General features: G+C 35.3%; 2 protein-coding genes and 1 long non-coding RNA gene across 4 annotated transcripts; 2 read left to right on the plus strand and 1 right to left on the minus strand.

Moving 5' to 3' along the window:
• Positions 1–495: 495 nt before the first annotated feature.
• LOC143723597 (uncharacterized) lies at positions 496–1459 on the plus strand. Its single transcript, XR_013197151.1, has 3 exons — positions 496–575; positions 670–858; positions 967–1459. It is a non-coding gene; the product is annotated as an uncharacterized LOC143723597 (long non-coding RNA).
• Positions 1460–4649: 3190 nt separating this feature from the next.
• Positions 4650–14190, plus strand: LOC143723643 (keratin, type I cytoskeletal 18). Of its 2 annotated transcripts, XM_077216312.1 has the most exons (8): positions 4663–5120; positions 6067–6149; positions 6326–6482; positions 8474–8638; positions 9271–9396; positions 10377–10615; positions 11752–11786; positions 13760–14190. In XM_077216312.1, exons 1-8 carry the CDS (start codon positions 4770–4772, stop codon positions 14035–14037), a joined length of 1434 nt encoding a protein of 477 aa, XP_077072427.1. In that variant the 5' UTR covers positions 4663–4769; the 3' UTR covers positions 14038–14190. The 2 variants fall into 2 exon arrangements, with proteins under 2 accessions (XP_077072429.1, XP_077072427.1); XM_077216314.1 differs by lacking the exon at positions 11752–11786 and having other exon boundaries at positions 4650–5120.
• A 689-nt stretch (positions 14191–14879) lies between these two features.
• arpc2 (actin related protein 2/3 complex, subunit 2) lies at positions 14880–25929 on the minus strand. The gene is made up of 10 exons (XM_077216315.1): positions 25705–25929; positions 24178–24212; positions 23851–23963; positions 21171–21216; positions 20898–21084; positions 20291–20384; positions 18860–18986; positions 17376–17476; positions 16526–16626; positions 14880–15226 (listed from the first exon to the last, which is right to left on the minus strand). The coding sequence occupies exons 1-10, from the start codon at positions 25776–25778 to the stop codon at positions 15205–15207; spliced, it is 900 nt and encodes a 299-aa protein (XP_077072430.1). The 5' UTR covers positions 25779–25929; the 3' UTR covers positions 14880–15204.
• Between the last annotated feature and the right edge of the window lie 210 nt (positions 25930–26139).

The raw sequence follows: 26139 nt of genomic DNA on the forward strand, positions 1-26139 counted from the left end.
TGAGTGGGGAATAACCTCCAAAGTTCACTGCATGGTGACTGACAATGCATCCAACATGATCCTAAGTGCCCAGCTACTCAACCTTCGCCATGTCCCATGTTTTGCTCATAATTTGAATTTGATAGTGAAAAAGGCCCTGGATCAAACCCCAGTCATCAATGAAATTCGCCAGAAAGCCAGAAAGATAGTGGGGTTGTTCAGATCCAGCTGCAATGCAAAGGACAAGCTTGTGGAGATGCAGAGCTTGATGGGCAGACCAAGTCTGAAAATGATACAGGAGGTTGAAACGAGATGGAACAGCACATTCGACATGCTACAACGCTTGTATGAGCAACGTGAGCCAGTGGGTGCTGCACTTGCCAATTTAAACAGTGATACTGCTCCCCTGACAAGTCTTGAGTATGACATTATTCAACAGTCATTGACACTTCTTCAACCATTCAAATTAGCAACAACAGAGATGTCAGAGGAACAGAGAGTGTCTGCTTCAAAGCTCATACCATTGTACAGGATGTTGCAGCACAAGCTTGCACAGAAAAAAGGAAATGCAACGCAGGAATCAACTGTACAATTAGGTAGGACACTATGACCATACGTGTAATTGGCCATAACTCTCATATTGTTGTCATTATTTTAATTAATATGGTTTTCTCTTGTGTTGGCTCATAGGCTCACATCTACAAGAAGGTCTGCACTCCAGATGTGGAGGGTACGAGACTTTTGGAGCCTTGGCACTGGCTACACTGCTGGACCCAAGGTTTAAAAATGTGGCTTTTGGAAATCCTGCCAAAACCCTGGATGCTGAAAAGCACATCACACTGGAGTGTGCTTCACTGATGCGTTCAAACACAACTCCTGGTGAGTTTCAGTCTATGTTATCTTATGTAATGTGATTCATGAAATTTATACTTCATATGTGTTGTCAGTTTATGATTTGTTACTAATTGCCGTTTTCTTTTAATTCAGAACCACAAATGTCAACATCAGGCCCATCATCATCAACACCAGTTGAAACACAAGACAGTTTATGGGAACATTTTGACAAAAGTATCCGTGAGACCCAGATGATACACAATCCTACAGCTGATGCCACAGTGGAAGTGAAAAAATACCTCAGCGATGCGTTTTTGCCCAGAACTCATGATCCTCTAACTTACTGGAAAGAGAGAGCAGTAATCTTTCCTCATTTGTATGTCCTAGCTAAAAAATATCTTTGTATGCCAGCAACAAGTGTCCCTTGTGAGAGATTTTTTTCAAAGGCTGGAGAAATTATCTGTAAAAAAAGAAGTAGGCTGAGTCCTTCAACAGCAGAGAAATTAATATTTTTGAATAAAAATCTATAAGAAAGGGAGACATTGTGGCTTGATTTATTTTTATTAATATTCATTTTTCATGACCAAAATCACATTATGCAATGTGAAGAGACTACAGGTTACAAGCTTCATATATTACAAAAATACAATAAAATAAAAAAAAACCAACACATTTCTTTATTAGCTCTTTGTAAAGGTTGTTTCAGATCAACACCTGTAAGTGACCACTAGGTGTCACCGTGGAGACGGGTTTCGGATTGATTCGAAGCCTCGAAACAAAATGGCACATTTGCTTCGACTGTTTCATTGCTTCACGAAGCCTCGATCTGCCCATCACTAGGTTTGTCCTGTTGGATTTCTGTGTTTTTATGTAACCACTAGATGGTGCCTCAATTAGTAAAGCAAACTCAGGTAACAATACAGGTGACACAGATGATGAGTTGATGACTGATGCATGTTATTCTATATAGGATGAGTTAAGAGCAGTTTATTTTGGCTACTCTAATCTAACTTATGAAGAGACAAGTTAATCCACTACAAGAAAATAGCTCTTAGAAAATGTTTACCCTATCCTGACCATAATTACTGATTAAAAATAGACATGTTAAAATAACCAGAGATACTTGGGGACTGTGATAGGTGGTTAGGACTGTTTTTAACAGGATAGTCACCTTTATTTGACAGTTATGAGACAGGAAATCATGGGAGAGAGAGAGGATGTGACATGCAGCAAAGGACCAGGATTTCGAACCATGGTCGGCTGCGTACATATACGCATTAACTTTGCTAAGCCATGGCCACCCCACACTAGCTTTGTGTCCCATCTTGGCCACCCCCCAAAAAATGTCCTGGATACGCCACTGGATTCCTGAAGTACGTTTGCGTGTAACTGTCTATGTTTTTTATTGAATTTTAATAATAACAAAACAGTTTACATACAAGAGTACATATAACTATACATGTCAGGGGTAGAGAAGAAAAGAAAAAAAATGTTAGAAAGTAAATAAATAAAAAATAATAATAAATAGGCTATTGAAAGACTTTTTACAAAAAAAGCTTGTACATGTCAAACAGCTGTTTAGTTTTCATAGCTTTCAGGTTTTTACTTTTGGAAATAGTTTCTAAATATATCTTAACATGTAACTGTCTATGTGTATAACAGAAATCAAGCGTTCTCTGTTGCCCTCATGTGGCCATATGTGGAAACGTCACACTTCAAGAGATGAAATAAAGAATTGGGAAGTTCGTAGAATGATGACGTAATTATAAAGATAATTAGATATATAAAATGCACTTTAATTATTTGAAAGCACAAAAGAATGTGGGCTACATAAATATACATTCAAACACGAGCTAGCCATTTAATTAAGGTATATTTGAACTGAATGGTTGAAGGACGAGAGGATTTTTCATAAATGGCAAGTTGGGGAGAGTTGTCACACATTTTAAATTAAAAAAATTCATAAAATGTATTAAAAATATTTCGCCGGAACAATAGTTATTATTATTATTGTTTTGTGTTTCAAAAAATGTTCTACACTCTAAAAAAAATATGTTCACGATTTGTTATCACAACTTTTTTTCTTTTGTCAAATCAACTTAGATAATGTGGTTCAGATAACATAATGTGTAGGCCTAAATATTTCAGTTTTTTATAGACAATCGTTTAATATACAAAAAATTGTCTTATACAAAAACTATTAATGTGTTTATAGTTACATTTTATATTTTTGCTATGTAATAACTTTTTCTGTTTCATAATTGTTTTAAAGTTTATATTTTGATGAAAAGCATTAGGCTGTTTGGTGTGACAACTTACCCCATTAGCTATTGCTAATGGGGCATGTTGTCACAAAAGGTAGAGCAAAATTCTACTTCTTTCACCTATAACCCTACCAGTCTACTAATACTCTAATGAGAGTTAGTAGACATGAAGGTGCAATGTTACTTATAGACAACAGAATGTGTTAAAGGGACCATCAAAATAAAGTGAAAACGCCAACTCACCTGTGACCACCTGCGTTTGTTTACATGTATTGTTCATCATCGTGGAACTTACATATGGATGGAGGGATTTACTCCTGGATGCCGCAACCTATTTAACAAAAATCAAGTTTGCGTTCACTTGTGTGATCTCATTCGCGAAGTTTGTCTTAACAGATTCCCAATGAGCTCCTGCGCATACGTCATAATGCGACAGGAAGCTCGCGCAGCGTTTTCAAATTTCGGGGCGGGAGCCGGGAGGAGCTTGTTCCAAAAGGTAGATAAACAGATGAACTCACGCAGACATCCCTCGTCCTAACCTTCTACATCTATGTATTATTCCGTTTCATTTCATGGAGCCTCTATATTTTGCCATATGATTCTATGATCAAGCGAACTCACAACTAAATTATTCTGATGTTCTAGGCCTATATGTAATAGCGGATTAACTTGCTTGCAGGTTACTCATGCATTTGTGAGATTACTTACATACAAATTGTAGTCCGTTACTGATTTCAAATTACATGACGAATTTATAATTGCAATTACATTAGCTATACATTTTATAGTCTGACAAATTTTTTGACCACTTTTAGACTAGGGTCAAACTGGGGTTCGTGAAGAAACTGCAGGATTCATGAGCTGATAAATCTAATAAGTAATCATAATAAAGTTTAAAATAAATAATTTTAAAGTAAAAACAAATCCAAATAAAATCTAAAAAGATGTGACCAATTTCCCCTTCCAATTTTTTTTTTAACGTATACAATGTATGAAGTCAATAGGCTTTTTAGAAGATGAAAAAGATCAATTGTGCCCAGGAGTAAAAAAACTAAATAAAACATGAATTTTCTTTTATTCCACGTGCTATTAAATTGTTTTTATAAATAACTTACAGATTTTATTGTTTGAAAACTGTATTACAGGTTTTTCTGTGTATCTGTTCTACTCCACCTCTTTGTTTGTTTTTTTGTTCTAAACTAGGTACATAAGGTTGTCTTGAGTGTGTGTTATGTTTGATACATTTCAGGATTTTGTTCTTCAATATCCTGCCTTGTCAAACTCTAAATAAAACTAAATAACTAAATTACAGAAAATCGATATGAACAATTTACTGCCATTGTGTTAATAACAAGTAATCATGTAATCTATATAAAAAAGTAAATGTTGTCTGAGCAGTATCAAATGTAATATAATTACAAGTACTCAATTTTTGGAATCTGTTTATGTAATACATAATCAGTTATACGCAGCACTGTGCAAAAAATTCTCTACTAGTTTGTTTATCGTCTTTATGATTTTGCAAACAAATGAGAGAGGTGCAGCAGTAGGCACACATCCCACAGACCAATCAGTGTAGAGAGCTGAGTCTATATATAGCTTCTCCTAAACCCCCCTCACACTACTACCTGCTGCAGGTAAAACAACGGACCGTGTCTCGCAAGCTGTTCAAAGGCACCTCTAATCCGCACCATGTCGTTCAAGGGCCCTTCCAGGAGTTTCTCCAGCTCCAGCCTGTCTGGCAGCATGGGCTCCAGGGGCAGTTTGTTTGGGGCTTTTTCCCCATCCGCTATAGGGAATCTGGCAAACACACTGCGTCCGCATGTGCAGATCAACAGCAGCACTTTTCCCCCAGCAGATGATAAAGAGACCATGAAGGGTCTGAATGACCGTCTGGGGGATTACCTGTCGAAAGTGCGACTGCTGGAGGAGTCCAACAGTAAACTGGAGGATCAAATCAAAGAGGCTCTGATGAGAAAAGAAGCTGAGAGCGGCAGAGACTGGAGCTCCTATGAGAGAGTCATTGCTGATCTGAGAAACCAGGTGAGCAAATAAAAGGGTTTTTTGGTATCCATGCATGCTTTTTTATTATAATGTACACTGTCAATGTTTGGACACACCCGATTATTTTCCTCATTTTAAAATAATAAGAAACTCATCAAAACTATGAAATAGCACAGTGGAAGTTTGGAGTGACCAAAAAAAGTTCATATATTTGAGCTTCTGCAAACTCTCTCCAACCTTTAGATTCCAGCTCTGCTCACTTTCTCAACTTCATGAGATGCAAGCTAACGCTGGACACTTGTTGATGCTTTTCCTTCATTATCTGCTCCAACTCATCCATTAAAAATCACATTTGAAATTCAAATGTGATTTTAAGCATATAAGTGTGTGTCTAAACATTTGGATGGTTTAAGCTTGTCAGAACAACTTGCTAACACTACATGCCACAACGACCTTTAAACTTTTAATGAGAATGTATTAAATGAATTGAATATTCAATTGGTGTAATAAAATATAATATTTTTATAATGCATTTTTAGTTAGTAATCTATATTTAACCAAGTAAAGAGTCACATTTTTCTTTAGTGACCTCGCCAAAAGCAGCAAAAGATAACTGTTGTCAAATGGAAGAAATATTAATAAGAAAATTGAAATAAAATTGAAAAGAAAACTAGATGCATTAAAAAGGGCCACAAAAACAAATACTACATGAACTGCATTCACGGAAGAGATGCATAAAAATGTTACAAAATAAAATGCATATACATATTACTACAGGAGCTTTTTAATATATTTTTATGAGATGTAACAATTTAAAAGAAGAAAATACTGAGCTACTATATATAAAAGTGTATTTGTTTATTTTATTATAGTTTATTTTCCTCTGTTGCTTATCAGCGTAAAGTCTAAAGACAATTGTAGATTTTTGGGGGGATAATTTGCTGTATTGAGTCAATGCGAGACAATGATATCAGTGTGTTTGTAGATCCAGGAAATGAATTTGGACAATGCCAGACTGTTTCTACAGATAGACAATGCGAGACTGGCTGCTGACGACTTCAAAGTCAAGTGAGATATTTATTTATTCTCTTATAATAAAACGATTTAAGAAATGTTTTGAGTTTTAACTCAATGCAAATACACATATATTCCACATCATGTTTAAAAAAAAAGCTGTCAATATCCTGTAAGTGTGACATACGCCCTGTAGTCTCTCATGTAAATGCACCGTCCCGTCCGGGCAGGTTTGAGTCGGAGCAGGGCATGCGGCAGGGGGTGGAGCAGGATCTTTCTCGTCTCCGCAAGATGCTGGACGACACTTACATGGGCCGCATGCAGCTGGAGAGCCAGATCGAGTCTATGAGAGAAGAGCTGGCGTTCCTAAAGAAGAGCCACGAGGAGGTATACGCCTTAAACACACTATTCAAAACTGATTAAACACCTGTACTACTCATGTAGGGTGTTTGTTTGATCTGTGTTTAATGAGACTCCAACAGCCTTCTAGTCACCAATAAGTAAAAATAATTTCCCTCAGCTAAGACACTTCAGATGTGCACTGTTCGCCATGATGGTTTTGAATTGCTTGAAATATGATTGGAATCACTTCAAAAAAGAAAATACTGTGAAGTGCAACATGTGCAGCGCAAGTCTGTCATAGGCTACATAAAATTATAATGAGAACATTATAATTGTGTGCTTGGTACATGGCTTTTTTATGGTGAAACTTTTGTTTTTTGTAACCAGGCTCTCAAAAATTACATTTATTGGGCAATATATTCGTTGTTGGCTTTTTAAATATAAAGAATTGTAAAAGAAAAAGAATTTTAAATATAAAGAATTTAAATATAAAGAAATATAAAGAATTGTAAAAAATCAGAATGGCTTACTATTGGTATTATTTCACTTTTATATCTGTAATTGTTATCAATGTAATATTATATTGTTTGTGCTGATTTCTAGTGATTGAATCATTATCTTCAAGGGAAAAGTAAAATTAAAGACCAAATTCAACAGAAAGCATCACTGAACTTCAGTGTATTTACACCTTGAGTGAGAAGGAAAGTTTGCTTGGTGCAAGTGATGGACATTTGATAGCGGTCATGCCACCATTGATAACAGATATTTAACATTAATGTTTAAAAAACTTAAAATACATTCTTTTATATGTATAATCAATGACTATAATTAAATTATAGACCTATTTCATCATTTTTTAGGATGTGCCATTCACAAAGATTCATTATATGAGTCATGTAGGCCTACTTTTGTCTGATTTCTTACATGTTTTAAATCAAAGGTTGATTCATCTGGTTTGATTCAAGAACTCTTTATTGAAGTTTTTATTTATTAGTTTCATTTAAAGGGGTTGTATGTCGAATTCAGAAACCATGGTTATTAGCGAAACCGGTGGCCATTAAGTGAACTGCAGCCAGGAACGTATTGCTCGTGCGTGCACATGTAACGCACAAGAGACTGAACGTGATTCATGCACTGATATTTTCTTCTAGTTTGCTTAGAAGTAAGAATTTGGAAATACCTTTGCAGCAATATACTGTTAACTAACATCCCAACCCAGTCCACGCTGCTGAGAGCGGCGATTAGATGAATATGTTAATGTTGCGCGCTTTCCTCTCAATAACAAAATAAACACCGAACAAAAAAAACAGCAGTGAGAAAGCAGCAGTTAAAAAAGCATCTGATAGCGAAATGGATGTTTGACTTTGTACAAACTCGAGATATGAGCCTACACTGACTGCTGATAGTTTGATTATGAAGTAGGCCTATACATTTTTTTAGACTTTAGACTAGATCTGGCTATGTGAGACTATTTGAATTAGTAAGAATGAATCACTTTTCTTTGGAAGACACATTGACATTACAGGACAGAATAGCTCTTTTGCCATTTGCCTGAACATGCATTTATTTCATGTGTCAAAGAGCGAGCGTAAACGTCACGTCCTTTTGATTTTCGTGGCAAAAACGTCCTTCACAAAAAAAATTTGTATACAGGCTTTCATAGGCAACTAGGTAATCGGGGAAGGTCTCTCTTTTTACGTTTTTTTACAAGCTGTTCACAATTTGGCAATAAAAAAGTGATTAATACATGTAAATTCCCCATATAGCCCCTTTAACTTAATATTTAATTTAAATGTAGGCCTATTTATGTATTTAGAAATGCCTATGGGGAAAAAATATACACCGATGGTCTGCACAGCGCTGTTTCAAGTCGAACACACCTATAATTTAAGCCTACTGTCAACAGATCTTCCCACCTGGTTTTCAATGCTTTAGGGCAAGCGTAAAACAAACGTAGTTATCTAGTAGCCACACTGTTTCCAGATCCTGTTATTATTAACCGTATAACTAAAGTCATTTATCATTTTATTTCACAGGATGTTGCTAACCTGAAGGGCCAGATCAGCGACTGTCAAGTCAATGTGCAAATGGAGAATAAAAACAGTCCAGACCTCAATGACACCATTAGTAACATCCGCAAGCAGTATGAACGAGCTGTACAGAAGAGCCGCGAGGAAACTGAAGCCTGGTATCAAAATAAAGTCAGTTGTATTGTGCATTCTTTTGTTGTCTCACTCTGTTTTTCCAAATTGTTGGCACTTTCTATCAATACGCTATGCTTTGGTGTCCCATTAGAAGGCACTTTTTATGATGCAGGTACTAATTAAATTAAAATTATCCTAGCATGAATATCAGCTCATTTTCAACACATAAAATGTCTGTATCTCCCATTAATTTGTAGATTTTGGCATGTTTGCAATCTCATTAATCTCTAAACAAATATTGGCTCTCAGTCAAACTAGCACTTGGAATCATATTACCCTTTCTGGCCCTTTCTGAATTTTTTTAAAAATGTTTTAATCCATCCCATTGTTTATTTATTATCTAATGATTTATGATTTTAATTGCTTATTTAATTATTTATGCTACAAAATAAACTAAGGGTTGTATACTATGAATAAGGGTACAAAATGGAAAATCTCATATAAAATATATTTCAAACATTTGTACCTCCAAAGAAAGGAAGCTTAAGCACATCCTTTCATTTAATTTCCGTGAGTTGGTATTTTGTACCCTATGGGAAAGTGCCTTCTATTTAGGAGAGCTTTGTGCATAATTATAAGGCGGACCTATAATATCATGTGTCCTGAATATCTTGTTCCTCTCTATCCAGTTTGACAACATCACAGCTGAGGTGACTCAGAACACAGAAGCGCTGCAGACAGCAAAGACTGAGCTGAATGAGCTGCGCAGGCTGAGACAATCTCTAGAGATTGACCTGCAGGCTCTGCACAACATGGTACGGTACACAAATGACACTAATTATCTGCTTGACAAATCATTCTGCATTGTACACAGTCAGCACTCTCACCTGGCAGACATGTGCATCATTCAAACGGTTGTGAAATGTTCCATGCTTGTCTTCGTGCATGCATGTCAATCTGAATTTACACATTATCTTTGTGCACCCATGTGTTTTCTAAACCATGAGAAAATAGAAGCTGACAAACAAAGTGGTTTGTCAAGATTTTTTGGACCTAAAGCAGTCATGCACAAAAACAATCCCAGAACTCTGATGCACATACTTTTTATTAATATTATTTCCTAGATTTTAGAATAATGGCGAAGAATTCTATAAATAACTCAAATGGAAAAATAAAGAGTTAATTTAAAGCCATTTAAAAGGTTAGTAAGATTATGAGGAAAAATAATTTCCGTGAAGTGTCCAAACTTTTCTTCTTCTGCTTGGTGCTTTGCATATTTGATCGCAAAAAATAAATGCTGATGCCTGTCTCTGCATGCTTGTCATCTAAATTATTCCTCTGCACCCAATTGTTTTTTAACCATTGGAAAATAGAAGCTGTTTTTATACAATGGTTTGTCAAGATTTGTTTTTGAAATTTTTGAACTCAAAAATCATTGTATAACTTGGTAAAAACGCACACACTTATTCTTTATTGTTGCTTTATTATTATTTCCCACATTCATTTTTAACTTATTGCATTGCATTGCAAATATGATATTCCATGTCATGTAAATAAATAATGCTGTTTAATTTTTAAACAGCACACATTTTAGGAACAATCTAGGAAAAAAGTAATAATTAAAAAAAAAGTTAATAACATAATTTTTTTTTTTTAAGTGTTATTTATATGTCCATAAAAGTAATTGCAAGCATTTAAGCAGAGCCCTTTATTTCAAAAGGTTATTAAGATCATGAGAAACATAAATTCGGTCAAGTGTGTCCAAACTTTTCTTATTCTGCTTGGTGCCTTGCAGATTCGTTCTCTCGAAGATTCGCTGCATGAAACTGAAGCACGCTACAGTCAGGAGGTCAGTGGACACAACTCTCAAATCCAGCAGCTGGAGGGTGAGCTGGGACAGGTGCGTGCCCAGGTGGAGCGTCACAAGGCCGAGTACGAGGCGCTGCTCAACATTAAGTCCAAACTCGAGGCAGAGATGGCCAGCTATCATCGTCTTTTGGAGGGTATTGTTGACGACAAGGGGGACGAAAACAGGTAAGATGGAAAGTTTGTGAACAATGATATTTAAAAAAAATGGATGGTGAAAAAATATTCCAGCTCAATGCTAGACTCATCCATTATACTTAATCTCCTCAAGTCCCTAATGAGCTGCCAAAATCCAGCCAAAAATGAACCTAGGGGTAAATAACACATGGGTACCGAGTCGACCGTTCTCTGCATTTTCATGATAATCGAATGTACCCAGTTTTATCTTTAGTTTTATTTTTACCACAGATTAGCTTATTACGCTAGTGTATGGGGCATCGAATACGTAAAAATAAAAATCGCTAGTTAATACCACTAACACGCTAGCATAATGAGGGTCTCTACCTGCAAAACGAAGCATTGAGATCTTTGTAAGTGTACAGACAGTTTAATAAGGAGATACAGCTGAACTGTGACTATCGACCAGCACGTAGCACGGCGTTCGTGGTTCGACTGGTCGAGACTGTTTTCCAAAGATGGCTCCAGCCTATATACGCGCAGTGTACTGTCTTTATAAAGTATCTCCTTATTAAACTGTCTGTACACTTACAAAGTTCCCAATGCTTCGGTTTGCAGGTAGAGACCCTCATTATGCTACCGTGTTAGTGTGGGGCTATTTTGAGCCTTGTTAGTTGTATTAACTAGCGATTTTTATCTTTACGTATTTGATGCCCGATACACTAGCGTTATAAGCTAATCTGTGGTCAAACTAAAACTAACGTTAAAACTGGGTAGATTCGATTATCATGAAAACGCATCCCAGAGAGCGGTCGACTCGGTACCAATGTGTTATTTACCCCTAGGTTCATTTTTGGCCGGTATTGTCCTTTAATTATGAAAAGCATTTGGTCACAGATTGCAATGTGCACATCACACAATATTGCTATTTCCATACAGCATTTTCCCTGGTGAGCTGCCCATGCAAATCTAGCATATCTTTCCATGGTGAAGTCACGCTAACAAACACAAGGCACAAACTCTTTCCCTACAGGCTCGTGAGAAACATGCCCCAGCAAGCATTAGTCTTTTAAAACAGACATCACTTACACACCATAGACAATGAGGGGGTTCACACCCCCCCCCCCCCACCCCCCACCCTCTCATGTTTTCTGCCACTCTCTCATGTTTTCTCTTCCCTCCCACAGAGAGGAATTTTCTTTAGAGCAGGCGTTGTATGCAGGTGAGTATGTGACGTGTAGATTTTAGGCATCGTTCAGTTTGAGTTAACAAACGCTTGCCTAACCCACATCCAGCTTGTCTTCATACTAATCCTCATTCACTGCTCTACGGTCTAACACAGACGAGTAAACAGTGCTGCGCTGGCCAAATATACATGCATCAGTCACACTTTTTATGTTTCTCACTGCTAACCTCATGCAAATATGTTTGAAGATAATCATCTTTACAATTTGTTAAAGAATCAAAAGGGCCATTCTACAAAACAAGTGCCATTTGTGTCCTTCATATATATATATATATGCCTTTTTTAGCCACCTCTGTTTTGAGCTCTAGTGCTGCCAAATCCATTAATCGCATCAAAGTTAAAGTTGTTGTGTAAAGTTAAAATGTTTATATAATATATGTGTGTGTGTATATACACATATATATAAACACTTTTATGGTAGATGCGATTAATCGCAATATATATATACTGTTCAAAAGTTTAATCACCAAGATGTTTTTGAAAGAAGTCTCTTATGCTCACCCAGGCTTTTATTTGCTCAAAAATACAGTACAAACATTAATATAGTGTAATATTATCACAATTTCTTAAAACTGTTTTATATTTTAACAAAATATATTTTAAAATGCAATTTTAATTCTAATTATGCGGAATGTTTTTGTGAGGCATTTTTTTTCTCAGGATTCTTAAAAAAAACATTGTTCAAAAGAACAGCATTTATTTAAAATTGTATTCATTTCTTGCTGACCACAAACTTTTGATCAGAAATGTATAAAGAAATTAGTATTAGGTCAGATTTTTTAAATTGAACTTTTTTTTTTATATAATTTGAAAAAATTATTTATTGTAACAAAATTTGTAGAAGTATCAGCTTTAAATTCTCAAAGCACATTTTAGCTTTACGAACCTATAAGGTTGCAATTGTGCAATGCAATGTATTATCTTTTAAACATTATCTTTCTAATATAATATTTTTTAATTTACAAAAACTCACTTGCAAAATTACATTATCAAACTGCAATAGGCACGTGATTCATAGAATGACCCAAATAATGTTGACTAGCCAATTACAAATGTTGCTTTCTCAACTAATATAACAGCACCAGGGCTTGACGTTAACCTTTTTGCTCACCAGCCACTTTGGCCAGTGGATTTCCAAAGTTATTAGCGACTCAGCATTTTCACTGGCCACAATTTTGACAAAGATAACATGGGGAAAAACTGTCATATAGATATTTTTATATGATCTCATAATTTGTCAGCAGGTATATTAGGCTGCTGTCACTTTAAGACCTGACAAACGGACCCATTATACTGTTAAACATGGTTTTCTTTCTCAACTGTTTACGTTAATTTAAAACATAATTGACTGTTTAAGTGAATACTCGCCAAAGTCGGCATTTTGACATTATATTGTGTGTATTTGACTGTTTAAGCACAATAAGCAGTGAAAAAGAACTCAGTTTAGTACTGAGAGGTGGCTTAATGTGCGCGCACTTTGGGTGTGAGAACAACATCTGCAGGAATGAGTAAAATTATGCACAATCTCACACTGAAATTCAAGCCCTGTAACACCAACAATATTGATCCGGAGTAAATGAAACGAGTGAGTGAGGAGAGGCGGGTTTGTGTGTAACTCGTTGTCGGAAAGATGAGAGAGTTAGAAAGCGCAGCTGGTATACTGTATCTGTTCTGCAGAAAATGAGTATTGGAAGTGTTTCAGTATCGATGTGTATCAAAAAAATCGACGACACTACATTGCACTTAGTTTATTTTTTCAGATTACTTTTTAAAAGATTACATTTTGTTAATGTCAAGCCCTGTGCAGCAGTGTAAAACCATAATGATTTGTGCTTAATGCTTCTAATGTTTTTAGAGAAAAATGACACACAAAAAAAATTGTAAGCTACATAAATGTCTTAATGAATTACTAAAGACTGACTAACATCCAGCCTATGTTCTGTCTCCAGCTCCTCCTCCTCCGTCTTCCGTAGGTCTTAAGAAAGCCATCATCATCACCCAAGAAATAGTGGACGGAGAGGTGGTCTCTCAGAGCAAACTCGAGCAGAATGATACTAATCACAACAGCCACGATGTTTCTGGGGAGGAAGAGGAGTTAGCAGAACTACAAGAGTTAGTGGAGGAAGAAGAGGAGTCAGTAGATCAAGAGGTGTTGGTGGAGAAAGAGAAGAAGCCTACTGAACATGAGGAGGAAGATCCTCTAAATGTGGTGGAGGAGAACGAGTGACTTTCTACTGCTGTGTCATTTCTACATTTCTCTTCCTAATCTTACAGCCTGAGGGGTTCTTCATCTCTCTTTCTTTCTGCTCAGTTTATTATTGTGAAGACCATGACTCTCTTATTATTCTACTGTGCCACATTAAAACAAGTATGAGCCTCATTTTCTGGTCAGTGTTGTTATTTTATGATGTACATTTAGGTTTGAAAGTTTAAGGTTAGTATATATATAAGAAATTAATACTTGTATTCAGCAAGGCAGATTAAATTGATCAAAAGTGACAGCGAAGACATAACGTTATAAAAGATTTCAGTAACACTTAAAGCCTGTATAATGCAATATTAATGCATTATGTAATGCATGAATAATTGTAACCAGTTATAATACTTGTCTATTCATTGCATTAAAACACATGACAAAAAAACAATTTCAGATGTAACAAGGAATCTGAAAATATTAAAATGCATTTCAACTATAGGTTACTATTATTTATATTTAAAGTTTTACCAAGATCTCTATCTCTATATCACTGTTTCCACAAAAATATGAAGCAGCACAACTGTTTTCAAAATTAATAATAATATTAAATGTTTCTTGAGCATCAAATCAGCATATTAGAATGATTTCTGAAGGATCATGTGACACTGAAGACAAACTGGAGTAATGATGCTGACACATGAATAAATTACATTTTGAAATATATTCAAATAGAAAACAGTTGTTTTTAATTGTAATAATATTTAACAATATTACTGTTTTTACTGCATTTGAGCATAGAGACTCAAAAACATAAATTAAAAAGAAAAATTCCTTTAAAATGATTTCACCCCAAGGAACAGACAAAGAATCTCTTGTATAGAAGACTGATTTATTCATGACCATTTCATGTTGTCCAATATTGATGCATTTGGCGAAACGAAGGAAAGAGGAAAAGGAAAATACTGCATGACTATGTCAATAAAACACTGTCAGTCAACAGAGCTACACAGTGAAACATAAGTGTATCAAAAAATCTGTTTATCCAACATACAAATAACATTTTTCCTATAAATGCAAAGCGAGGAATTTATTTGTCTCCCTGTTGAGGTGCAAATTCCACGTGGAGGATCGACATCACTGGCCAGACGTGTATAATGGAGTCCACGGATGCTGGTCTCATGATTGCACATCATGTCCTTAACGAGAGAAGGTCTTGCCCCTGAACAGATTATGTGAGGGTTAGATTCATGATCCCAGGTCAAAACAGTGGAATAAATGTGATCAAATATAGTTACCCTCTAGCCTGAGGCAAATCATAATTTTATACTCAATGGGCCAGATTTACTAAACAAGTCAAATTAGCCTGAGTGTGCAATCCCATAAAAGCAAAGATGGGAGTGTAAAATTCTGACCACGATCTACTGACGAAATAAACAACAAATTAAAGAACACAGAGTTCTTTAGTCCAAGACCAGCGCAAATTAGCGTCTGTTTTTTTGGGCTGTAAATAATGGCTCAAATACCAGTAAATTGACTTGCGCAAACCTTAGTAAATCACCTTGCATGATTCATTTAAATAATCTCCTCCCATAAATATTGCATCTGATTGGGAAACTCCTACAAATGCATATGCAATAAAAATCTATTGTACTGAGGGGAAAAATCTACAAACCCATGAAGCATAATCAAATTAAGAATGACGGAGGAATATAATACTACTCATTTTAAAATGTTGATTATATGTATAAAAACAATACATTTTAATTTATTGCAAAATATGCATATACAGTACACAAATATTTCAGTATTTTGAGAGCGTAGGGAGATCGACTCATTCGCAGAGCTTCATGGGAGTGGGCGCAGTTTAAGAGCTCTTTTGGAGCATTTAGCTTTTTTCGATGCCCTGGTATAATCTGGGGAATAGCATCATGAGTAATGTAGTTTTTCACTAGGAATCCCACTGTTAAACATGATTGTTTTACAAAATAAGCTGAAATAATGTGGGCTCATGATTATACCATGGATTAACAACCTCATAGCTGACAGTAGGGCTCTGGTTTATAAGTTATCGTCCAAAATCAATTTTCTTATGGAGAAAATGAAGGGAGATTTTACTTCCAGACCCTTTTGCACTCTATTATCGGTGGATCTTTTTTGCATGAAAATCTGTAGTGTTGATCTTCACCAGGAATGTTGGCAATGAAACAGTTTTGTTTTTTTGTTTTTTTGTCAAATCACACTGATGAAAAGCAAATATCATCAGAGTTCATGGTCCGTCTGTTTTGAAAGGTTTTTACGTTATTGATAAAAATCAATTTCTTTTTGGTTCTGTCCTACCAACTTCATAGAAGTAAACTAATGACTTTTGATTTCAGAGGAAAAGAATTTGCAACATTTGGCCAAGTTTCAGTTTAAACAAGCTCAAACAACCACCAGTGTGTTTAAAAAGTACACGCTAATCTGCTCTGATAAGATTAACTTCATGTAAAGTGCGAAAAATTGTGAAAACAGCACTTACGAAATAGTTTTCATCTCTTTCTTCTCAGCGTCTGGGCGAGCTCGGTTGAGTACCTTGAGGAACTCCGAGGTCTTGGCCCTCATACGAGTGTGGATGTAGGCCTAACACAGGAGAAAACACACCGATTATTCATTAACTTCACAGGATTTTTCTTCACACTGACAAAAGCCCCCAGCATATTTGTTTCATCTGACCAAACAAAGGGCCGAATGGTTGAATGGCAAGTATGCAAACTAAGAAGCACTTTACAAAGCTTTTTACAAACTCAAGGGGCGTTGCTCAAATACTCAGAAACACAAAGGCCGTGTTTACACCTGGTATTAAGATGCGTTTTGGTCGATCGGATCACAAGTGAATGACACTAAATACAGGTTTAAATGGGGTCTAAAACATTTTGAGCTTGTCCACTTTCGACCACTTCCGGATTGCTTATGTAGTGTAAACGCACATGTGGTCGATTGTTTTCGAACAGACACAAAAGACCGTCTACTCTCCGCCTAGGCGCCTACTGACCTAATGCGTGAACATTATGAGAAGCGCGCTAGCAAAGACGGGATTTAAACTTTGTCGGCTGGAGAGCCAACTTTGGTTTGAAGATGAAAAATGTACCAAGCACAGTGTTCTTCTCACCATTCTGTGAGTGCAGTAAATTGGGCAAGATTATTTCATCCATTAGATCGAAAGATCTGAAAAAAAAAAACATATATATACCCGCCCATAGACCCTCCCCTAGAAGAAATCAGGACAGAAGTGGTTGAAAGTGGACAAAAGAGACGGATTAAAAAACCAGGTGTAAACAGAGCCAATAAGTCTTTGTTGGCTCGACTGAGGCGTTTCTGAGGAGTCTCACCTTGGAGCACTTTATGTGGTAGTGCAGATAGTCCCGGAAGGTGTGGATGAGGTTGATGGTGTTGTCTCTGGTGCTGGCGTTGGTGTGTCGGGGGAACAGCACTGGTTGGAAAACATTTCAAATCATTTTAGGATTTATATTTAAACTAGAATATGACATTCAGTGTAAATGTGATATTTGGGTAACATACATATTATGAATAAAAATACTGCAAAAAAAAGGTTACACTTTATTTTAAGCTGACGTAGTTACATTGTGCTTACTCAAATAAATACTGAATAATATTAATTAACTACATGTACTTACTATAGAGTTACAGTTACGGTTTGGTTAAGGGTTAGTTACTTGTAATTACGCATAATTTACTGTTATTACTATAGTAGGAGATGTAGTGACGTGTAACTACGTCACCTTAAAATAAAGTGTTAGCAATATAAACAATACATTTATTTTTTTCTATTTATACATTATTTATTATTTATAAAAATATATAAGTATTTTATTTATGTATTATAAATAAAAACATGTTTTTTGTCCTAGTATCAAAATCCTTAAAACATGATCAATTTACTTAAGCAACACTGCATTAGATATTCAGACTCGGTTTCATAGGTTGTGTCTTTCTTACGTGAGTATTTTTCCTTTACTGCACTGACAGATTCTGTCACTTGTTCTTAACTTGTTTATACTTAAAAATCTGCTAGTGCAGTAAGACAAATTACACTCGTATTAGACACTATGAAAACGAGCCTGAATATCTTCAGTGTTGCTTCTTAAGTAAATTGATCCTGTTTAAAGAATTGTTAGACATTTCAACTGGAAAAAGGGGAGAAAAATAAATTAAATACTTAAGAAGTCATTTAAATCAATGAAACTTGAAAACAGATGTGTAATCCTAAAGGTATAACGTCAATTTGAGTAACTAAAAGCAGTTTTCACAGAATACAATAATCTGTAATATGAGGCTTGCATAGGTTAATACTAAAAGGACAGTATTTTCAGTTACTGCTGCAAGCTACCAGAGTAAAATGAACAAACAAAAAACTAACTAAATAAACACTTAGTAAACACTGCATGTCTGCAAATACTTCCTTGGATGCATGAAAAACTGAAGTAGAGTAGCACTGGTAAACGTTGTTGGCTTTGATAAAAGGGTGGGGTGCTTTTTTTTATTCATTAAGAGGTTTGTGTAACCGCCATGAAGAGAAGCTGGGCGTTTGCTCTCTTGAACCAAATGCAAATACACAGTGCACCTGCCACAGGTAAGCAGAAGCGCTTTGTTCTAGCCACGTATTAACGTACAAGTCATCACCAAGTAAACGTGACAATAGTCTATAATTAACTTTGTTCCAACTAGCAGATGTGGCTGATAATAGTGTTTAACCAGGGTCCAAAATGAACACTTAGTGCTATTTGTGAGTAAAAATAACCACTCTCAACACTATATTCATGTTTATGTGTGTTTGTGACCTCATGGTACAAACCAAAAGTGATGTAGCCGATGTTGTCTCCCACAGTGGCGTCAGTGTCCTTCAGCTCGAGAGGAGGCTCTCTGTGACTGAACAGCACCTGCGGAGCCGTGTGACTGGCCCTCCTGCCCTCCTTAAACTCCTGAACACAGAGAGAAACAGTCATCGGTCTGTCAAAACGCCACTCTAACAAACACAGCAGTTTGAACTGCTGACAGGTGATTTTGTAAAAAAAACAGTCAAATTATATTAGAAGTGCCTTTTATTTGTAAAGTATTTAATTCATTGGATTATCCCAAACATAGACATTATTACATGGTCATTCATTGTAAATTTTCCATTTACAGTAGTGGCCAAAAGCAATGTCCAGAGGGGATATTTGTTTTTATGACCCTGCAAGTTCGACTGGACATTCAAATTATGAGGAAAATATTTTATACTTAAGAAATATTTGAAATATGAGGGATGAACAAAACACTAAACTTGGTTAAGGTACTTATCTGACAAAATGATTTGACAAAAAACTACAGCTACAGGTTTTATTTTACTATGCAAACAAAATGCATGGAAATACTAAAAGCTCAGATAAAAAGCATACATAAAACATAACAATCAGCTATTAATATTTTGTTGGTTATCTCTTGTTTTTGCATGTTTTAATCATTTCTTTGTATGACAGCCTGGACAGAAATGATGTCTGCACAATTTGATTGAGTTATCACAAATAGAACAACTGACTTGAAGCACAACTATGCAATATGCTTACACAATCATTAATATATTTTTTATAATATTTAAATAAAGGGTGAAGATGTCAATTTTCACATCACTTTTGGCCATTATTGATTACATTATACGATATACAAAATAGAAAATTATTTTAAATTGTAATGATATAAAAAAAAAAATTTAAGAAAAAATATATATAATATATGTATATATATAAACCGTAGACCCAAAAAATATTTGGACACTTCTAGACACTTAAAAAGCTCACTGCATTACATACAAACTTCATTTTGTAACTGAAATGAGTGCTTGCTGATTTCTTTTTTTTTTCTGATTTTTTTATATAAAGCAAATATTTTTGATTGTGGCTTATTGGTCCAAATACTTTTTGGATGACTGTACATATCTTACAGTGCTATACAAAGATTTAAAATGTTGAAACATGCATACTGCTCTATCTATGAGCTCAGTTTTGAGGTCAGAATAAATGACAGCATTTCATTCTGTAAATACATACCGGTCGACAGCGTTGGGTGATGACGCTCAGTGATTTAAATAGGAAACCATTGACACAAAATGACTGGTTTGTAAAACACCCAGAGGGCATGCGTTTCAACATTTTAAGCATACAGAAATGATTGAATGGTGAGTAAATACAGAAATGGTCGAGATTGAACCTGAGAACTATTCCATAGAAATGGGAAAAAATGAGCGAACCTGCATGAACACTTTCCCGATGATGACATCATCGTCATCCTTGAACACTGTGCTGAACACAACAGTTACTCTGTCTTTCTTAGCCTCAATATACCTGAAAAACACAAACACAGGTGAGATTTGAGCTGGATTACATACTGTGTGCTAGGGGTGTCATATATATATATATATATATATATATATATACACACCTAAATGTATATCTGAAGTAATTAATATGGTTAAAAGATTTGCGCCACTCAATTGCTTCAGAAAAAATGTAAAAATCTAGTTATGATTCATCATTTGTTTATTTATGGTGCTTTCCAGCTGTGGATAAAATTATGTGAAAACAATGAAAACATTCATTTAAATATATTTTAATATGTACGTTGTAAAAATGTAAATGTTTTAATTGTTATGCATGAAACACATTACATGCATTCAACACATTCTACATTTCCCTTACAGCTGAAAAATTGCAAAATTATACTATGTTTTGTCAATTAAATGCAAAAGAACAAAATTTGCTCTTTTATTCAATTAATCAGACAAATAAAGACTCGCTTGGTTGAATATCAATAATTTGTCAGTTGTAGTCCTACTGAAGAAAGATCAAGTATCTTACATAGACTCGTCATCCCTGTAATGGACAACAGCCCTCTTCTCTCCCTCACGACCCTCCTCCTGGAAATTAAAGTACTTCTCGAAGACAGAAGCAAAGCAGTTTCTCTTGAGAATGCCCGCCTGGTGGATCACCTCCTCCTTGTTGGGTGGAAGTGCCTCCAGGTCAAAGAGCAGTGAAATATTGTACCCTTCAGAGACAAACAGCAACAAACCGTCAAAAACCAAAATTCTTACAGTAATAACAAAAAGTGAAAACAGCAGCCGTTTGGCCTACCATCTTCTGGTGCCACGAGGAAATTTCCATAAACGCGCTTCAGCAACTGAAACAAAACAAATAAAAAAAAAATTATAATTCAAAAATGTAAATCTCAAGTCAATGTCTACTTGAAAAAAGGACAAAAACACTGAATTATTCTATAAGAATTAGAACAACTGCAACCAAGTTAATGCAATATACTTTTTTTAAAAAGTGAACATCATGCTTTTAGATTATATTTTGTATGAATGTACAAGTGAAAGTGTATATCTTAGGCCCTACAGCTGGTTACTATTTCCCACTTTTTGGCTAAACCCTCTGGTGCGGCCTGGTCATTTTTGACCGAAACATGTTATGTTGGGGTTTTTTTACTTCATCGGACTGGTATGGAACTTGGTCAAGGTTTTAGTACATGCGGTGTAAACAACAACAAAAACATGGACATGATTCAAAAAAAGTTAAATGGTCCTTAAAAAAAATATAGTCATGCTTGTATTGTATTATTTTGTGGAAAATACCGGAAAGATGAATTGTATCTAGTGGAAATGTTTAGTACTGCACCAAAACAAATTCTTTCTGAAAGCTAATTTTTTGAGATATCAACCATAAATTTGGAATACAGCTTGTTTAGATTTAGGTCTTTGATTTTTTTTGAAGGCTTGTTTTGGAAAATACATATTTCATATAAAAATGTTAAATGTTATTTTTGTGCATTTTTCATAACAATAAATGTAACATTTTATAACTTTTTTCAAGTTCACTTTTTTACACTTCAGCAATAATCTGCCAAGTGTCATCTTTAAATCAAAAAGAGACCAAACTTAAGTCTGTGCTCCAAAGCATTACAGATTTATGACCCTTTAAGTTGGTAATTTCATTTTAAGGTCCATGCTCAAAAAGTGAATAAATTGGATTATAACTACTGCATAAATGTAATGTAGTACCATAAAATTCCCTAAAAATATTAAATAAAGAACATTATCAAACTAAAATATTGTACAATAATTTCATTGAAATAATTTATTTTATTTTAAATCTGTCATTGAACAGCACCAGAGGGTAAACGTCTGGAATGAATAAAATGCATTTTTAAATAAAGTATAGAATATCACATTTCAGGGCACATCAATATCCAAAAAACTATTTCATGTCAACTAACCACGTATAAAACGACAGGCACTGGCTTGTTTCATTCCTGGCATTTTTAACATGCTTTGAGTTCCCTGTATTTTGTCTTTTGTCATCTGTTTTAGCCTGAATGTCAGTATATAGACAAGATATATTCAACAAATAAAACAGTTGTCTGGAAAAAAGAAGAAGAAAAAAACTCATTTGAATTAATTTTGTCTCAGAGATTGTATCTGTGTGGACGGCATGAGCAGACAGGAAGCTGAGGGCCATTCCTACTGGTTCCTCTATTTTGCATTGGTAATTCGTTAGATTTACATTTGTAGTCCTGAATGGGGCTGGAACATACTTTGGATATTTATTTGCATTGGCAGGGAAAAGGCTACCCATCAACCTCAAATCCATGAACCCTAAAGATTCATGATAATCCTTCCCTAAAAACAATGAATCAATTTTCTCAATGCACTTTCAAAATCCTTCAGATGCAACTGCAATGATCTTGAAATATGCCAGAAAATAATGAATCAATTGAAAATTCAAAACAGCAAATCAACTGAACACTGGCTTAGAAAGGACAAGGAACCAATGTTTCTTTTTTTACAACATGTGACTTCCTCCATCCAAAGTGAGATAGACACTTCCTGTTTCATAGTGAAACCACAAGCCATTTAAAACCTTACATGGTGATTAAATGTGATCACCCTGGACTGAATCGTGTAAAAATCATAGGACAAGAACAGTATGAAAGAGTGACACAGAAGACCGTGTGAAATAAAGCAACTTTTCTGCCACTCCACATTGCATAATTATTGTCCATAGGAAACCTGAACTGTACTTTCGTAACAGACAAGAATTACAATAATCTACAACAATATCAATCTTGCAACCTACTAGTCCATTTGCTCAGTAAACTACGATGATGTTCATGTGAAAAACTGCATTGAACATAATGTTGCAACGTAAAAAGGTAAAACTCACAAAAACAATAAACCAGGTCATATTTCATTCAAAATCAAAAGGAACAAGTAATCAAAATACACTACCATTCAAAAGTTTGGGGTCAGTAAGATTTTTTTTGGGAGAAAATTATACTTTTATTCAGCAAGGGCAACTTAAATTGACCAAAAGTGACAATAAAAACATTTAGAATGTTACAAAATTTCAATCTCAAATAAATGCTTATCTTTTGAACTTTCCATTTATCAAAGAATCCTGAAAGGTATCATGGTTTGCACAAAAACATTAAGCAACACAACCGTTAATAAAAAACATTTCTTGAGCAGCAAATCAGCATATTAAAATGATTTCTGAAGGATCATGTGACACTGCAGACTGGAGTAATGATGATGAAAATTCAGCTTTGCATCAGCTTTACGTAAATTTTAAGAATATTTCGGTTTTAATTTTTGATCAAATAATAAATACAGCCTTGTTGAGAATAAAGAGCCCAAAAAAAGCATAACGACCCCAAACTTTTGAACGGCACCGTATTTTTTGCATAAAGATAAAGCCCATTTTTAGGCTAACCCTAACGCTGTTCTTGACAGGTTTGGTGATTTTCTGCTCGTACCTCATCGGCGCCGTGCTCCTGAAGCTCCTTGTAGAACTTGAGAGAGATGCTGACCATTAGTTTAGTTTTGTCTCCATTGGGGTTGGAGATGTGGTAAAGCACACCATCAAAGTCTGTAGCAAAAATATAACAGGGTCCCATGCCAATCATTCATTTTGCTTTTATCACTGACACTGTATATATTTTATTACTGTTATTGATACATCCTTTACAATGGATGTGCAAGCACAAAAGAATGCTTAGTAAAAGACATGCATAGTAATAACACAGTTTGGACAATAGAAACACAGACTTCCACTGCTGATGTCATTCATATTTGAACCTTACCTGCAAATGTAACTTCTACTGCTTCAGGCTTGTTCCTGAAAGAAAGAAAAAAGCATTTTGTGAGTCTGCTATCTGGAAATGAATGACAATCTATAGGCCATGTGGGCACTAAGATAAGAAAATCAAGGAACTGTCACTTTAAATACAGAACAATAAGGAGAAAATCGCTATTATCAAGATATTCTGCCTCATTAAGGCTGAGCAGGAACATGAATGATTTAATATTTAAAAGAACAGTTCATCCAATTGATAGTATTTTCCACATGAAACACAAAGAAACAAAAATACAAATAAGAAAACGTGAGAAAAAGTGATTAAAGTACAGTCATTATTATGCAATAATGACTGTACATTATTCCACATACGACAAACACCTAATTTCCAAACAAATAAATACATGGATATTAAATATTAATTGTTGAAAAAATTGTATTAGTACAATGCTCATAAAAGTTATTTATACGGTGTGGTCATGAACAGTGGTCATTATTCAAAATTATGTAACCTGAATGTTGTGATTGACCAATCAGAATTAAAGGAATAGTTCACTCAAAAATGAAAAATTCTGTCATTATTTACTCTCCCTCAAGTTGTTCCAAACCTGTATGAATTTATTCTGTTGAAAACCAAAGAATATATTTCGAAAAATATGCTTTACCAAACACTTGATGGACCACATTGACCTCCATAATATGAAGAAGAAAAATACTATGGAAGTCAATGGAGCCCATCAACTGTTAAGTTTCCAACATTCTTCACAATTTCTCTTTTTTTTATGCTCAGCAGAAGAAAGAAATGAATACAGGTTTGGAATAACTTGAGAGTGAGTAAATGAAGACAGAGCAATTAAAAGCAATAACGTGCCATTTCATTTACTTTTATTTTAAGTAAAATAACTTTTTTTCTGAAACACAAAACGAAAACAAATCAGAATTTCTTTATATGTATATGCTTTGATCATGAGTCACAGCAGGCGCGTGGCCGTTCCAACCCGAGCGCAAGCACGCGCAAAGTCACACGTATTGGAGAAGAATGAAGGGGAGAGAAGTTCCCCAGGAATCTGCGATGCTACTTCATCCTGCATGGCCGGGTCTGATAGTTGCTTGTTCTTGCAGCGACATGTATTCGACTGATTTACACATGACGCTATGAACAGGAAGTGTCTTCAGTCTTCACTGGGACTAAATAGAAATACGGTCAACCGAAAGCGACATGTATGAAATGGTCAGAATCACTCAAGAGATTTGTTTTAGCAATCACTTGACACACTGATCCACTATCACTCACACATAAATAATTGTTTTCTATGTGACCTGAACAGCTGGACACACCCCATACAGGATACTTCATTGCTCGAACATGGACAATCAACAAATGACCTCCCAGAACAGAATCAATCGAACAAGAATGCATGCGTTATGTTATTTTATCCGTGCAAAATAAAATATGTATCTTGTCAACGCATGCATGCATCAGATGAGCGATGTTTGATGAGTTCTGACTCAGACAGGAAGATCTTCCTCTTACCCGTTGCTCGCGCTGTCGAATTTGAGGGTGAGAGTCTCCTCTATGATCCGATTGTTGATTTCCAACAAAATCATGATGATTTAAATGACTGTTTAATGGCTATGTGGAATTAAAAATATAAGAGCAAATATTGCTGGTCTACAATCCTACTACAGTCGTTTTGGTTTTCCTGCTCCTAGACTTCTGGCCGCTTCCGCATTGACTCGAAAGACCCGCGGGCTGCCCGCGTCACTGCCTGTTAGTTTGTGCTAATCATATCCTGAAATTAAATAAGAATTGATTTCTAATCTTTATTCGTTCTTTCTGAAATACTCCAGGTATTTTATTTTATATTTTTACATTTATTAGTTTATTGAAATCACGCTTTTTTGGGGGCATTATCTGATATTTCCCAGTTTTGAGTGTGAAAGGCCTCTTGATGCAAATAGCCTGGCT

This window comes from Siphateles boraxobius, unplaced genomic scaffold (assembly GCF_051911475.1).
Source record: "Siphateles boraxobius isolate OS27281-9 unplaced genomic scaffold, OSU_SipBor_1 7, whole genome shotgun sequence".
Classification (NCBI taxonomy): Eukaryota; Metazoa; Chordata; class Actinopteri; order Cypriniformes; family Leuciscidae; genus Siphateles; species Siphateles boraxobius.

Bases quoted from the DNA above. Each gene is read 5' to 3' on its own strand.
- LOC143723643 (XM_077216312.1), top strand. From the start codon at position 4,770: ATGTCGTTCAAGGGCCCTTCCAGGAGTTTCTCCAGCTCCAGCCTGTCT. The intron at 5,121-6,066 runs GTGAGCAAATAA...GTGTGTTTGTAG, and splicing joins TTGCTGATCTGAGAAACCAG to ATCCAGGAAATGAATTTGGA. The intron at 8,639-9,270 runs GTCAGTTGTATT...CTCTCTATCCAG, and splicing joins AAGCCTGGTATCAAAATAAA to TTTGACAACATCACAGCTGA.
- arpc2 (XM_077216315.1), bottom strand. From the start codon at position 25,778: ATGATTTTGTTGGAAATCAACAATCGGATCATAGAGGAGACTCTCACC. The intron at 21,085-21,170 runs GTAGGCCAAACG...TTGTCTCTGAAG, and splicing joins CCTCGTGGCACCAGAAGATG to GGTACAATATTTCACTGCTC. The intron at 20,385-20,897 runs GTAAGATACTTG...TGTGTTTTTCAG, and splicing joins TACAGGGATGACGAGTCTAT to GTATATTGAGGCTAAGAAAG.